We start from the raw sequence: 17697 nt of genomic DNA, 5'->3' as shown, positions 1-17697 counted from the left end.
ATACTCAATAAACTGCACTCTGTTTTCACAATGTGATAAGATTTTAATATCTTTCCTCAAGAGGGAATACAAGATAGGTTTTAGACAGTGATATAAAATATATTTTTTGAAGATTTTAATATGTGTTTTTTATATTGAATATTTTAAGGTACGGTCTTATGTATTGTAATTTTAAACATCTCCTTGGAGAATTTGACTTTTTTTTCCCTATTATTGCTAAGGAAGAGAAATGAACATTTTCTCATATCATGTATGATGAAGAAATGAATCAAATTAATAATCATCATATACTGATTGTGTAAATCAATTGTCTGGAAGACCCTTATTAGCCCTGTTCTCTCACAGATTATTAAATCACTGGAGACTTTGTCATTTTGACTCGGTTTAAAATGATGACACCATATCCCATTTCCAGCAACCAGTCATAACAGGAACTCATTCCCTTCCTTTTCATATCACAGCAGATGTTCAAGAGAGATTCGCATATGACATGTTTTCTGTGCTAGTTGAAGACTGAGGCACCCATTGGGTACACTTTGAGAGAAATTTCAATCTGTCCTTAATGACGGTGTGAACACTTCCAATGCTCAATCAGACCTCTGCGGCAATGGCTGCTACCATAACTCACCGGTCTTGTATAATGAGGGCATCTATCTGCTGGACAATGGCATTGGTAATGCGGTGTGGCGTTCCAGACCGTGCATCTTCGGCCAACAACATCCATCATTCCCTTAATTGCTTTTGCCATGCCTTGACTGTTGCAACAGGCATGCAGTGATCTTCGTATACTTGTGCCATTCTTCTATGAATTTCCATTCCTCGAACTCCTTCCATTGTCAGTAGGTACACTACACCCCTTTGTTCTTCTTTTGAAGCCTCAATTTCTTCTCAGCACGAGTGAGAGCAGTAGACGGTCGACGCGTGAGCACACATGCACTGTCATCACGTGCGTGTGCACCCATGTCCGTCTAGCAGCAAGTTTGGGACCTCAATGCTCTTATAGGGACCACACATTCTTCTTCTGGCAATGTCATCATGATCCTTTCAGTGGTTTTGATTTTATAGCATCTGGCTCATTTCTTTTTGAACCAACCTCATATGTTGATATAGATGTTGATTTCCATAGGGAATATGAAATATATGTTCCGAAAGAGTAAATTTATAATACCAATATAAATGGTCCGTTATTGGACATTATAAATTTTCCAGCTAACTCATTCCTGGTTGCCAGCGTATCGCCCCCGTGTGCCAGGCTGGGCTCATCAGTTGGTACCTAGCACACCTACCAAGACGCTGGCTAGTGCATACTGTGGAGGTCACTGCGTAGGCTAATTGTAGCCACCGGCAGTGCCAATGAACTATGAAAGACTTTGTCTCGTTACCAAAAATTGATGCCTGCTTGGCCATCAGATGATATAGATGTTGATTTCCATAGGGAATATGAAATATATGTTCCGAATGAGTAAATTTATAATACCAATATAAATGGTCCGTTATTGGACATTATAAATTTTCCAGCTAACTCATTCCTGGTTGCCAGCGTTTCGCCCCCGTGTGCCAGGCTGGGCTGATCAGTTGGTACCTAGCACAACTACCAAGACGCTGGCTAGTGCATACCGTGGAGGTCACTGCGTAGGCTAATTGTAGCCACCGGCAGTGCCAATGAACTATGAGAGACTTTGTCTCGTTACCAAAAATTGATGCCTGCTTGGCCATCAGATGATATAGATGTTGATTTCCATAGGGAATATGAAACATATGTTCCGAATGAGTAAATTTATAATACCAATATAAATGGTCCATTATTGGACATTATAAATTTTCCAGCTAACTCATTCCTGGTTGCCAGCGTTTCGCCCCCGTGTGCCAGGCTGGGCTCATCAGTTGGTACCTAGCACACCTAACAAGACGCTGGCTAGTGCATACCGTGGAGGTCACTGCATAGGCTAATTGTAGCCACCGGCAGTGCCAATGAACTATGAGAGACTTTGTCTCGTTACCAAAAATTGATGCCTGCTTGGCCATCATATGATATAGATGTTGATTTCCATAGGGAATATGAAATATACTGGTATATTGGTATTATAAATTTACACATTCGGAACATATATTTCATATTCCCTATGGAAATCAACATCTATATCATCTGATGGCCAAGCAGACATCAATTTTTTGTAATGAGACAAAGTCTCTCATAGTTCATTGGCACTGCCGGTGGCTACAATTAGCCTACGCAGTGACCTCCATGGTATGCGCTAGCCAGCGTCTTGGTAGGTGTGCTAGGTACCAACTGATGAGCCCAACCTGGCACACGGGAGCGAAACGCTGGCAACCAGGAATGAGTTAGCTGGAAAATTTATAATGTCCAATAACGGACCATTTATATTGGTATTATAAATTTACTCATTCGGAACATATATTTCATATTCCCTATGGAAATCAACATCTATATCATCTGATGGCCAAGCAGGCATCAATTTTTGGTAACGAGACAAAGTCTCTCATAGTTCATTGGCACTGCCGGTGGCATACAATTAGCCTACGCAGTGACCTCCACGGTATGCACTAGCCAGCGTCTTGGTAGGTGTGCTAGGTACCAACTGATGAGCCCAGCCTGGCACACGGGGGCGAAACGCTGGCAACCAGGAATGAGTTAGCTGGAAAATTTATAATGTCCAATAACGGACCATTTATATTGGTATTATAAATTTACTCATTCGGAACACATATATTTCATATTCCCTATGGAAATCAACATCTATATCATCTGATGGCCAAGCAGGCATCAATTTTTGGTAACGAGACAAAGTCCCTCATAGTTCATTGGCACTGCCGGTGTCTACAATTAGCCTACGCAGTGACCTCCACGGTATGCACTAGCCAGCGTCTTGGTAGGTGTGCTTGGTACCAACTGATGAGCCCAGCCTGGCACACAGGGGCGAAACGCTGGCAACCAGGAATGAGTTAGCTGGAAAATTTATAATGTCCAATAACGGACCATTTATATTGGTATTATAAATTTACTCATTCGGAACATATATTTCATATTCCCTATGGAAATCAACATCTATATCATCTGATGGCCAAGCAGGCATCAATTTTTGGTAACGAAACAAATTCTCTCATAGTTCATTGGCACTACCGGTGGCTACAATTAGCCTACGCAGTGACCTCCACGGTATGCACTAGCCAGCGTCTTGGTAGGTGTGCTAGGTACCAACTGATGAGCCCAGCCTGGCACACGGGGGCGAAACGCTGGCAACCAGGAATGAGTTAGCTGGAAAATTTATAATGTCCAATAACGGACCATTTATATTGGTATTATAAATTTACTCATTCGGAACATATTTTTCATATTCCCTATGGAAATCAACATCTATATCATCTGATGGCCAAGCAGGCATCAATTTTTGGTAACGAGACAAAGTCTCTCATAGTTCATTGGCACTGCCGGTGGCTACAATTAGCCTACGCAGTGACCTCCACGCTATGCACTAGCCAGCGTCTTGGTAGGTCTGCTAGGTACCAACTGATGAGCCCAGCCTGGCACACGGGGGCGAAACGCTGGCAACCAGGAATGAGTTAGCTGGAAAATTTATAATGTCCAATAACGGACCATTTATATTGGTATTATAAATTTACTCATTCGGAACACATATATTTCATATTCCCTATGGAAATCAACGTCTATATCATCTGATGGCCAAGCAGGCATCAATTTTTGGTAACGAGACAAAGTCTCTCATAGTTCATTGGCACTGCCGGTGGCTACAATTAGCCTACGCAGTGACCTCCACGGTATGCACTAGCCAGCGTCTTGGTAGGTGTGCTTGGTACCAACTGATGAGCCCAGCCTGGCACACGGGGGCGAAACGCTGGCAACCAGGAATGAGTTAGCTGGAAAATTTATAATGTCCAATAACGGACCATTTATATTGGTATTATAAATTTACTCATTCGGAACATATATTTCATATTCCCTATGGAAATCAACATCTATATCATCTGATGGCCAAGCAGGCATCAATTTTTGGTAACGAGACAAAGTCTCTCATAGTTCATTGGCATTGCCGGTGGCTACAATTAGCCTACGCAGTGACCTCCACGGTATGCACTAGCCAGCGTCTTGGTAGGTGTGCTAGGTACCAACTGATGAGCCCAGTCTGGCACACGGGGGCGAAACGCTGGCAACCAGGAATGAGTTAGCTGGAAAATTTATAATGTCCAATAAGGGACCATTTATATTGGTATTATAAATTTACTCATTCGGAACATATATTTCATATTCCCTATGGAAATCAACATCTATATCATCTGATGGCCAAGCAGGCATCAATTTTTGGTAACGAGACAAAGTCTCTCTAGTTCATTGGCACTGCCGGTGGCTATAATTAGCCTACGCAGTGACCTCCACGGTATGCACTAGCCAGCGTCTTGGTAGGTGTGCTAGGTACCAACTGATGAGCCCAGCCTGGCACACGGGGGCAAAACGCTGGCAACCAGGAATGAGTTAGCTGGAAAATTTATAATGTCCAATAACGGACCATTTATATTGGTATTATAAATTTACTCATTCGGAACATATATTTCATATTCCCTATGGAAATCAACATCTATATCATCTGATGGCCAAGCAGGCATCAATTTTTGGTAACGAGACCAAGTCTCTCATAGTTCATTGGCACTGCCGGTGGCTACAATTAGCCTACGCAGTGACCTCCACGGTATGCACTAGCCAGCGTCTTGGTAGGTGTGCTAGGTACCAACTGATGAGCCCAGCCTGGCACACGGGGGCGAAACGCTGGCAAATAGGAATGAGTTAGCTGGAAAATTTATAATGTCCAATAACGGACCATTTATATTGGTATTATTAACCTCATATGTATCAAAACATATTACAATTTTGTGAACAGAATGTTTTAATTAAGAGCTATTATAGACAGATTTTAAAATGTATTTTTGACATCTTAAACAGTTATATTTCACAAAAATTCACATGAGTGTGCTTCATATTACTTTCCCCAAGAACTGCAGTTTTTGCGAGTCCAGTCCATGTACATAAAAGTATAAAAATGAGGCCTGTCACCTGTATTTAAATGCTTTTAATCACAGTAGCAAGATTATTTATATCAATCTTAAGCTTGCATAAAGATTTGGGGGTAATGACAAACAAGTTGATAGTGTTTTCTTCTTTTGTTTTAACAATTTGCTTTACATCACACTGACACAGATGGGTCTTACGGCAATGATGAGACAGAGAATTGATTATGGATTTGATTAAGGTACAGCCCCAGCATTTGCCGGGTGTTAAAATGGGAAACCATGGAGAACCATAATCAGGGCTGTCAACAGTGGTGCTCGAACCCACCAACTCCCAAATGCAAGCTTGCAGCTATGTGACCCAAAATACACAGCTACTCGCTCTTATTTGAGATTGCCTAAATATAGGTCATGATGTTTTCTTCTTTCTAACCTATGGAAATAATCAGTTAAAGAGCATTCTACAGGATTGAAATGGCATGAAAGTGAATGTAAGTTTTAAACGAACTCTTCATGTAATGAAAACCTTAACATATCTATATTTACCTTTGCACGTAACTGTAGCACAATGTTATAAGTTATATAGTAGAAAACACTTTTCTCCTTCTCACAATGGCATCTAGACACTAACTTGAGTTTCAGGTAGTATTGAAGTACCCCCATGCTGTTCACCAGCACCAATCATGTCATTGTCATAAAAACTGTTATTTACGAAATATACCCTACCTCTGAGTTTGGTAATACCTCGCTCTCCCCGATATCATGAATCAGAAATTTAATAGACAAATACTATTCGCTATTTAACTTCATCTCACCTCATCCACAATCCCATATCAGGAAGTGAGACTATGAGCTAGACATACACTATCTGCAGAAAATAAAATGATGAAACCCAGACTTATAGATGCCGAATGCAAAGTCTCAGATCCTGCACTAAAGCCCATATTCTTAAAGGTTTTAACAGACCACCATACAATTTTTAATATACCAATTGACAGCATAACATAACGGTGTAATGGCACATTCATTCTTTATGTTCTCTGGTCCGTACTTGCTGCCTTGATGTCAACAAAGTTTGTTGGTCGATAATTACCATACTTCATGAATTCCAGTGTATGGTGCATATTGTGTTCACTGATGGGTTGAATAACACCAGCATGTTCTTTGGATGTGTAGTTACCATCATCTCCAAACAACATCAGTTCCTTTCTAATACCTTCAGTTCACAGCTATGCTATCCACAAAGATTATGCTGAATACAAAACAACCTAGTATTCCTGAATTACAGTACCTACCTGAAAATATCTAAGGAAAGCCTCATTCAAGATTGTATTAATCGGTATGATCTGGGTTAAGTACCTTACTATTTGGTTTCCTAGCAATATGCCAATAGTATGTGTTTAACATACATGACTACAGAAGCAGTTATTCTAACCATCAGTCAACTGACTGTCAAGAATATTATGAACTTCTACTGTTGGCACTACAAAGTAGAGATGGGCATTCTGAGATCGGACCTTGAGATTTCTCAAGATTTCTCAAGAAAAGCACAAGCACCTGTTTCTCGCAAGAAATGTTGAGAGATCTTGAGAACGTCATCCCAGCATTGTGCGATGAGCCTACAGGTAGACGGGATTGAATGTTGTTTATGCTCAGTATGCGAACAGACAATCACGGGCCTTCTCCATTCCGTAAATACATGTCAACAAGCGAGTAGGCCATTCATTTCTACTGAGGTTCATTAATGACTCAGTATAACATAATTATAAAGGATACGCATTATGGTGTTGTATACAGCAGTAAGTAAACGAATAAGTAAGCTAAGTACAGGAACTGATGGCTACTGTAGGTGTACATCATTACACTTGTAGTTTACCAAATCCCACATTCAATATCCATTTGACCAGTACTTGTGTTTACCTACATTATGGTGACGAAGGAAATAATTCCATTTGTTATAGAGTATTTGCATCATAATTAGGTACTTTGGTATATAACAGTGCAATGTGTAATTTTGTCTAATTGTTTGTGAAATTTTTGAGACGTTCAAAGTGCAATATAATTTGTGGACATGGAATTATTCTGAAGAGATGCCACATCGCACAGTCCACTGTGTTGCTTGTTAAAAAAAAAAAGTAAAATACATGAGCGGAAGTACTTTTGGAGTGATCTGGGATGATCTGGCACTTAAAAACACATAATATTATTGTAGGGGAATCTTCACAGAGAACACCAGCCTGGTCTGATTCACAAGAAGCTACCCTGTCAACACCAACTGCAAGGTACAGTTATTAACAAATTATATGAGGTTATTCTACTACGATAGCCACCTCAAATAACTCTTGAACTGTTTAAGATACTGACATTCTGTTTTCACTTCCATTATTGGTATTAAGGGGCTCAAAGTTGAACATGAAATACTCTTCCAGGCTTTTGACAAAGTTTAATCAACATATGAATTTCCATATGAGAACGTTATTTCACGCAATAACAACCGAAGATATACTATCATAGTTACTGCGATGTCACACAGATCACAGCACAGGAGAATCGGTCCCAAGATTCTCAAAAGAGTCTCAAGATCTGCGTTACATCAGTCTCGAAAGTCTCAAGCGTCTCGAGCGACACTACTACAAAGCATGGGACAGCAGTGTTTGAAGAATAATGAGATTCTGACTATTTTTTCCATTCAGTACACTTTCTCCAGCTTATCCCAGTTATTCCTGGGATTGCTGGAGCCATGCAAGCTCAGGTTTCAGCCATAGATTTAAGGCCAAATGCCCTTCATACTGTGTGATCAATTCTTAGTAGTTTATATTAGCAGAAGGTACAATTCTACTGTTGCTGATTACACTCCTAATATGCAATGCACAATTCAGAATACAAGGAACTATAGAGAGAAATGGTGTAAAGCAGGCATTGCTTGTAAGACAGTTTGCTGGCAACTTATACATTCATACACATTTATTTTGCTTACATTTGCAGAACATAGAGAAGGAAAGAAATAAGGGAAGAAGTGTAGAGTGCTTTAAGGTCACTGTATTTTCCAAGTCAGAATTTGCCAGTCTTTGGTTTATGTTGTTGAGGGACTTGGAATGAAGGATAAAGGCTACATTAGAAATGAACTTGATGGATGCAGCTGTGCATATAAACCAACTTCAGTGGTAAGGACACGTAAAGTGACTGGAGGAGGATAGGTTACCTACAAAAATGATGGACTTACAAAAATGATGGACTTTGTCATGGAGGGTAAAAGAAGTAGAAGGAGACCACAGCAATAATGGTTAGACTCAGTTTTTAACATTTTTGAGAATAAAAGGTGTGGAACTAAATGATGCCATGGAGCTGGTTGCAAGTGGAGGATTATGGAAGCACTTTATTAATTAATTGCAGTCTACAGACTGAATGCTGAAATACATAACAGTCTATAATGAAGATGTAATGTACGTACTAATAATTGTATTTGTTTACCATCCCTTCAAATGCTATGGATTTCAAGAGATGCAGGGTTGTTGGAATTCTATTCCATAGGATTTCATCAGTATGTCAGGAGCCAATAATACAGTGTTGTCGCATTTGAACAGCCTCAAATTTCACCTACATCAGATGGGATCGAACCTACTATCTTGGGAACAGAAGGAAAATGACTAACCGACTGTACCATTTTCAGTGATTTATATTGTCTTTTCATATTGATATCATCATCATCATCATCATCATCATCATTGCCATTATTGACTCTTCATACTATAGGTGTGTGAGAGAGACATACCTGGAGAAAGTGTAGGATAAACATAGTGTTGTCACCTGGCCTGTGAGTGAATAATGGTTTTCTGATTTATTCTCCTTTGGTCAGTGACTTACTTTTAGGGTATGAAGGCAGATGCAAAGAATCAACAATGCAAGTTTAATTATAAATATATATTCTACTTTAACTGCAGTTACAAACCAGAAGTATAATATCTCCACAATAAGTGTTTTAAAACAAAATGAAAATGAAGACTTAAGAATTCTCTTTTTTTTCAGACTGGATCACTGAGGGCATTGTCCTGCTCCATGGCTAAATGGTTAGCGTGCTGGCCTTTGGTCACAGGGGTCCCGGGTTCGATTCCCGGCAGGGTTGGGAATTAATTCCGCTGGCACAGGGGCTGGGTGTATGTGTCATCTTCATCATGATGCGCAGGTCGCCTACGGCCGTCAACTCGAAAGACCTGCAACTGGCGAACCAAACTTGTCCTCGGACACTCCCGGCACTAAAAGCCATACGCCATTTCATTTCATTTTTACTGAGGGCATTGTCCAGTGAAGCTCAGCTCAACACCTAGAACACAGAAAGAAAGTTGATATACAACATGAATTAAGAAAAAGAAAAACTTCATGTTAACATGGGGATGTCTTCCATCTAACTATCTTGCTTCAAGTCTTTTAATACTGCAGTCTAAATGACTAAAATTTAATAAATTCAGAGCATAAGTGGAGTAATACTTGGAGACTTGAAAACTGATCACTAGACCTGAGAATTGTATGCAAATGTGTCTTTACTGAGCCGGTATATTTCAACCAATTGTTCCGGTTCGGTGAATCTCATGGAAGTAAAGGTACAGGGCAAACGTTTTATGGTGCATATTTGAGCATATTTGAGAGGTACCAAATTTTTAGGACTTACGTGTATATTCTGTTTTACTTGCATTTTTTTATTTCTGACAAACATTAAGCAAGCCAACTTCTGCCAGTTCTACAAGTTTGCGAAGGAATAGAAGGCCAGAGGTATTTGTGGAGTTCCTAGAAGAGTCACTCTCACAAGCTGAGATTAAGATATACCACAGTTCCTTCCTCTTAGAGTGCCTCTCACCCTCCCCCTTCCATTATCCAACAAACAAGGGAAAAACATCAGTTGAATATGCATCATAGTCAATTAGGCTGCTGCCTTGTGTTACCTGCAAAGGCAAACTCACAACATCAGTCAAGAAATCAAGCAAAGATGCCGAGAATTAGAAGTGGTAAGAAAATGCTTATACCACAGGAGATTTTAGGATACACTTGCCTTACAAATGATGGAAGTGTTGCATTATTTTTCCATGTGTGTGTGTGTGTGTGTGTGTGTGTGTGTGTGTGTGTGTGTGTGTGTGTGTGTGTGTGTGTGTGTGTGTGTGTGTGTGTGTGTGTGTGTGTGTGTGTGTGTGTGTGTGTGTGTGTGTGTGTGTGTGTGTGTGTGTGTGTGTGTGTGTGTGTGTGTGTGTGTGTGTGTGTGTGTGTGTGTGTGTTTTTTGTCTTGAGTATTCAGCCCAAAGGCTAGTTTGATCCTCATCAGTTCTGCCATCAGCTGTTATAGATGGTCCAGGCGTCACTGAAGAGGCATACAAGGGAAAGGAGGAGTGAGGTAGTTTCCCATTGCTTTCCTTGCTGCACCAGAAGTAGCTATTACATATTATTCTGTCAAGTCCACTGGAATGTATGTACCAACTGACAACGGACTCTATATGTAACATTTTCACACCATTCACAACAGGGACTGGCTGTATAAGAAATATTTACAATATTTACTACAACCACAAATAAAAATAAAGAAAATCCAGAATATTTTGTCTTATATTACCTAATGCACAATTAAACAAAGAAAATATTGGTATAATTCATTTTTCAATAGGCCTATCAAAACATCTGTAAGTATTTCCTAAACTCAAGTGTCCATAGTAAAAAAATCTGACAGTAGAGTTAGAGGTCTATGTCTATGTTTATGCCAATTAAGAACCTTCAATCTGTCAAGAAGACGGCTCTCCAGCCAGATAGCTTTCAGATAATGGAGTGTCAGTACAACAGCTTTCTCAGTTATATTGTTGGCTTTCTTGAACAGGTTTGCAAACTTCCATACCATACCTTTTAAGACTTAATTGTTTTTGTCAAATCCTGGCTAAGACTTGTTGCTAAATTAAAGCTGAAAACTGACTAGTTACACTAAAATGACATGAAGCAAAGGCAGAATGCAAAGAGAAAATAAGAAATTTAGTAGGCTAGGAGTTACTCAAACATCATCAGAATTTAACTCACTACCCTTGCCTTCTTCCCAATTTATTACTGCAGGCTTACCAGGAGCTGCTGTATAGTTTGATGCTGATAGTTAATGAATGTATTGCACATCTATTTCTTTTCACACTTCTGCAGAAGTTAATAGGGATGACAAGTTTGTTTGAAGTATTTCAGAAGAATTCTTACAATCATCATTGCATGTAAAGTTTTCATATGAAGCCTGGTACGTCGAACTGATTTTACAATACTTGTGATCCTGAACACATTCTGTTTCTCTATATTACACACACACACACACACACACACACACACACAACTCCTGAGGGAGGAAACCATTCAACTGTGGAAGAGCGAGTGGGAAAATACTATAAATGGAAGCATAACAAAATCATCCTTTCCTAATGTGCGGAGTAGACTGAATTTTTTTTACAATTTGTTTTACGTCGCACTGACACAGGTTTTATGGCGACAATCGGATAAAAAGGCCTTGGAGTGGGAAGGAAGAAGCCATGGCCTTAATTAAGGCACAGCATGGTGTGAAAATAGGAAACCATGGAAAACCATCTTCAGGGCTGCCGACAGTGGGGCTCGAGCCCACTACCTCCCGGGTGCAAGCTCACAGCTGCGCGCCCCTAACCGCATGGCCAACTTGCCTGGTAGACTGAAAATTAAACTAAGTCATAATATTGAACCCATAATTCTACGGAGAGAAAATTATTTTTTTTTTCTCAATATTTATTTGTATCAAGAAACTACTTTTATGTTTGAGGGCAGCCATGTTGCGCTCCTAAGAGCCCCGATGTCGCGTGGGAAGGATCTCACGGCAAGCTCGTGAAATACCGGGACACCTCGGTGGAACTCGAGTGCCCGACAATTCTTTAAATTCATGGAATTCTACATAACGAGGGATTTTGGCAATACAGCAAATAAAGAAATAAATAAGTTAAATTATTCGTACACCCTACGTGAAGACAGAGCCCCCAGGGAAAAACATAAATGCAGTTAAGCCAAAGTACATGTTAGCGTCAGATCAGCGAACCAGTTACACGTGCCAAGGTCAGGGGATGAAGAAAACGCGCGAAACGCACGGGCAGAAATAATTTATTTCCCCTGTTGTGAGTGTAGTAAAATTATAAGACTAACATCTAAATTAATCCCAAGCCTGTCCGGAGTTCTGGGACAAGTCTCATCAAAATCGGTCTATTAGACGCAAAATTGGCAGATTACACAATCAAGCCTCATAGTGGGGATAGCGTCCCTTCTGAGATTATAAAAGAAACCCCCCACCGTAGATTTTTCAGTGTCGATCTGGAACTTGAAGCCGCGGGAGCTTGTGCCCGTCGTCATTGGAAATTCGCGCCAGATTGATCGACAAATAATTAAATACATGTCCGTGGCTAAGGTCCACATACTCGGGTAAGAAGAGAAAGTGATTGGAAAAGTTCTGAACGTTAGCCGACGAACTAGGAAAGTGTAGGCTGGTTGAAATATACACAGCAGGTTTTATTTATATCGTCTCATGTACGCTTGAAAGTGAAGAGGGTTTGGGGAAGATTTTCAGAGTAGTTCTGCTCCCTTTATCTGTTGAACACCTGTTTTATTGGAGTAACGGAGAGAGACAACTCTGGGAACGAGTCAGACAGTCATAGCCGACTGCAGAACGAGGGAAGTCGTGGTGCAAATTACAGAGAAAGTGCCTGATTTATGTGGTAATTTTAATATCGTGTGTGAGAAGGGTAGTGTTTGTATGAGTGAGATTTTGGAAATGAAAATGTTATCTGTGAAAATGTACGGCTAAGCACGAGGTCTGCTGGTGACGATGTGACCAGAATGCTGGGAATGGTACCATGTGCAGGTCTGTCTAGATTTATATTATGTTGTAGTTAGTTTAAATTGTTCTGTCCTAACAAAATTTTCAAGATGATTGTCGGGTTGATATTCGTAATTATCAGGCGAAAGGTGTTGTAATTTCGGGTCGGCGTGTGAAATTTTCAGTGTGTAAATTTCATGTCAAGAACGGTTAAATGCGACGTTTAAATTTTGGTGTTAAATGTTCGATGAGATAGTGTCCAAAGCGTGGATTTTTGGAAAGTTATAAGTGTAAATTAGTCGTGGCGAATATCTAAATTTCAAATATCAGTTGAATTCAGAAATGTTTGTCGATAATAATAATAATAATAATAATAATAATAATAATAATAATAATGTCTACCGCGGGATAAGGACATTTTTCTATGTTAAAGTGCATTTTACCAGTATATTTTTTTTTACAAGGATCGCAGGTATATTTAGATAATTTCGGTGAAATTTGATAGAGTTACCGTTATTAATGGGAAGGAAATTTTGAGACATCGTGTATATCAATGATACGAAAAGTCGCCGTGTGCTCTTGGATTCTCGAGGTCTGAAAGTCGTAATAATAGTAAAGTAAGAGATGTGTTTAATAATGGTTGTTTTCACCAGCGGATTGAATTATGAAAAAGGGTCTTGGAAATATAAGAGAAAGGGATTGAGAGCGACGAATTTATATGTATGTGGAGATGAGAGGGATGGATGAAATGAAGCTTGGATTTTAAGTGATACCACTGGAATAAAGCGAGGAGAAGGAGTTTGAGACAAGCTATATTTTTGCAGAGGAAGTATTTAGGAAACAGGCTGTGTTGAGGCAGGCTGTATTGTTTTCCGCAATCAATCCGAATTTGAGACGACTACTGTGTGAAGCACCGTAAATTTATAGAAAGATCCCAAGTGAAAACGACTCTAGTAAAAGGTTAAAATCTTGGTAGTAAACGTCCAGTGATTTTGTTACGTAAAGCCTGTATGAATATTAAAATGATGCGACCTCAAGGATAAAAGAGCACTTTGGACACACGGTTGGTGTTGTATTGAATTTGTTCACTGGATATGGCATTGATATAAATAGGTGGAAGTGACGATAGGCGATTTGTGAGTTTCGAATGCGGTAGTGATGATTATTATTTTGTAGGCATCCACTAAATGGTAAACGTGTGTTGGGAATTTTCATTTGCTTCCCTAAAACTTCAATGCACAGGCTGAGATTGTGTTCGAGGTGGAGAATCGCTCGTCACGTATATTTATTTTTGAGTTCACGTATTGTAATGAGGTAGAGACTTACTGTATTTTTCGACTTGCATTCATTTGATAGTAAGAGACGTTGGTTCCGTCGTGCGTTATTTGTCTGACCAGATTTAGTATTAAATGTCGGAGTTGTTTGAAATTGCTAGTTCGCCTGATATGTTAAGGGATGCGTGGTACGACCCACTTTGACGCCCGACGATAGATTTAGGACGTCACATGTTATCCTTGGTGTCACTGATGATGAGACGTCCTAGTTCACGCCCGACGATAGAATTTGGAAGGTATCATGTACATGTGATTAGTGTTAGGATGTACAGATTTCGAGTGAGCCCGACGATAGGTCTGGGATGGCAGCTGTACACACTCAAGTCTCAGATTAGATGTTTCTTTTGTTTTTTGTTGAAGTGGCCTGGACGAAGGTAGCATCTACAGTATGATATGATTATGAAGAGGGTCAATGCGTAGCTCTCCATTGAGATAACGGGACCGCTATCGACGAGTGAGGGTTGTCCAAATGTTGGATATCGGCCCGATATAGATTAAATATTTTTACTGTGATTCTCCGTGCGTGTCAAGCTTTAATGACTTCGAGATGTTAATTTATTTTACGGACTTTATTGTTTTCTCGTTTTGACGTCCGTTTCGTTCGATAGTGTGCATATTGACACTTAGTGTATTAATGTGAGACTTGAGTTGCGAATGCGGTTTCGATTCGTCAGCCAGTGACAATATTTTATTTTCAATCTTGTCGTACTTTCATTTATTCATAGTTGAAGTAAGTAAGTAATCATTTTATAAGTAGTGTGTTGGGACAGACAGTAAATAGATAGATCTGTACGGGTAGCATTGTTTTTCAAGGGAAAGAATTCCTTAAAGTTGTAGTAAATTTTAGCGTGGACTGGTAATTTTATTAAGCATAACAAACCCCTTTCTAACCTGAAAATCGGTTCAATAATAATACTTTTCAAGTGACTTTCCACTTTTTAATTAACTTCAGTGTTTGGCATTTCTTCTAAATGCATGATGAGTAAGTGTTTCCTGCATTTCGCAGTTTTGTTCCTTTAGAACGACATAACGTAAGGTCCTCACGGTTCCTGTTGTTGTTGGTTCCTTCTGAACAGCTGTTTTGGGGTGATGCACATTTAGCATCGGGATTACCTTATCACTTAAGGGTGTCATGAAGGACAAATACATGGTGGAATTTTATTTCAATTGTAAATGATGCTGTTAATTCGTAGTGAACACCATGCTTTCACATAATTTTCGCAACCTATTCAAAGCAACTGATAGTCAGTTTGGTTCGATTAAGGGTCCATTCGGCGGGTGTTCCGTATCCGTGAAGGGTATTCGACTGGTGGATAACCTTAATTGAGAGAAAATCAGGCGTTCTACTTGTTGAAAGTCAGATTTTCCACGGATCGTGTGGATTAACTCTCAGTTCTCGTTTGGAATAATAGGTGCCCGGTTTTCAGGTCTTCCCTTTTTCAATTTTTCAGTTTCGCTGTCCACTAATATATTAACTTCTCCGAAGCAACTCTTCGATATTGTAAGAAACAAATCAACGTTATGTAATGTGACTGTGTTTGAAACATTCAAAAATCAATAATTTATCATTTTTTTAATTCAAGAATGCATATTAAATTAATAATGTTATCGTGCTATTTTCAATTTAATAAAAGTTAGTAAGCACATTTTGCTCCTCATTTCAAGTAGTTAGGCTCTCTTCTGAACCCCATCGTTTGATTAAGATCGTGACCGAATTTATTCCCGCAACGACCCATGATTTAAGAGTTCTAGATTGTTCTACTGTAGCAGCCGTGGCCGACCAACGATGGAATGGTAAGTTCAAGGGTTCAATATGACAGCTATGACAACAGGCCATGGGAAATTTAGTGTATATTTCTTTAGGTTCAAAACAGTGGTGGCTTGTGGCTGTAAAGTATGGTGAAGAGCTATTACCCATTCGGTTTCAAGCGACAGATTTAGGAACTTCTTTCTTTCTTTCTTTCTTTCTTTCTTTCTTTCTTTCTTTCTTAATCTGCTTACCCTCCAGGGTTGGCTTTTCCCTCGGACTCAGCAAGGGATTCCACCTCTATCGCCTCAAGGACAGTGTCCTGGAGCTTCAGACTTTGGTTCGGGGGATACATCTGGGGAGGATGACTAGTACCTCGCCCAGGCGGCCTCACCTGCTATGCTGAACAGGGGTCTTGGTGGGGGATGGGAAGATTGGAAGGGATAGACAAGGAAGAGGGAAGGAAGCGGCCGTGGCCTTAAGTTAGGTACCATCCCGGCATTTGCCTGGAGGAGAAATGGGAAACCACGGAAAACCACTTCCAGGATGGCTGAGGTGGGAATCGAGCCCACCTCTACTCAGTTGATCCCCCGAGGCTGAGTGGACCCCGTTCCAGCCCTCGTACCACTTTTCAAATTTCATGGCAGAGCCAGAAGTCAAACCCAGGCCTCTGGGGTGGCAGCTAATCACACTAACCACTACACCACAGAGGAGGACAAGATTTAGGAACTACGTGTTGTTTTTGGTTGTTTTGTACTCGTACCTCGTACCTGTGACTGGCGGAGGGTCCAGCACGTGACCACGATTTATTGAATTTAATGTTTCGTCATGACCACGAAAAGCTAGTTCTTGCTTACTTAAATAGAGCACTGCATCAATTACCAACTGAAGGAAAAGCCTATTTAAATGTACATTTTTATTGAACTGTACAGTTACAATATACAGTCTGGCACTTTCCTTCAGGACATCAGAGATCGTATTTTGGTTTGTTTCCAATGTCTTTAAATCTAGCTGCCATATTATATGTTCTGCAGAGTCTGAGTGCTTATGTAAAGAACGTGTTATGTTCAAAAGGGCTGAAAATCCTTCTTTATTCCAAACGTTATTTTTATTGATAAAAGGCAAGCAGGCCCAACAAAACAACTTCTGTAGAGCTGGAGAGGAGCACAACCATGGAAATTCCTTAAACCATGATCGTTTGAAACTAAGATTGTAAGATTTACTGGAATGTTTCACTTCTTTTGTAGCACAAATTTGCAGTGATTCAGTAGGGCGATCAAAACGTAGAACTTCATTCTGATCTCCGTTTCTCCAACGCGAAAATCGTGTTTATAATAAAATGCACACTATGTCATAAATATGATACATATTTAAATAAAACAGCACAACACTACAAATGAACCACAATGCGTAAGTACTCGTACTTCACACAGGATGACGCAGGGAAGATGAAACATTCCACTCTTCCGACAACTTCACTAGCACATTCCGCTATGTGGAAAGTTCGCGGGTGACGTCATGGTTGTCATGGCAACCGCCAAGGCCAAGCGCTAGGAGGGAGCACTTGGGAGGTAGAGGTAGCTGCGGAATCTCTCGTCTTCACTCAGTGTCACGCGCCGTACTGTGGCCGACAGCCGGCGCTTTCGTGAGTTCCCCTGGTTCTCATCAGGTGATGAGGTGCTCCAAACGCCGTACAATAAAACATTTTTTTCCACAAAACCAACAAATGTCATAAGAAA

At 40.1% G+C, this 17697-nt stretch overlaps 1 protein-coding gene across 2 annotated transcripts in view; it reads right to left on the bottom strand.

Moving 5' to 3' along the window:
• Positions 1–8946: 8946 nt before the first annotated feature.
• LOC136864152 (agrin) overlaps positions 8947–17697 on the bottom strand; it is an 83353-nt gene continuing 74602 nt past the window's right edge. For both annotated transcript variants that reach the window (XM_067140799.2, XM_067140800.2), the window contains one exon: positions 8947–9361. In XM_067140799.2, coding sequence (XP_066996900.2) covers positions 9324–9361 — 38 coding nt within the window. In that variant the 3' untranslated portion in view covers positions 8947–9323. The remainder of the gene's footprint in view (positions 9362–17697) is intronic.

Source organism: Anabrus simplex, chromosome 2, assembly GCF_040414725.1.
Source record: "Anabrus simplex isolate iqAnaSimp1 chromosome 2, ASM4041472v1, whole genome shotgun sequence".
NCBI classification, from domain to species: domain Eukaryota; kingdom Metazoa; phylum Arthropoda; class Insecta; order Orthoptera; family Tettigoniidae; genus Anabrus; species Anabrus simplex.
The sequence above is the reverse complement of the archived record's forward strand: the minus strand, read 5'-3'. Positions and strand labels throughout refer to the sequence as shown.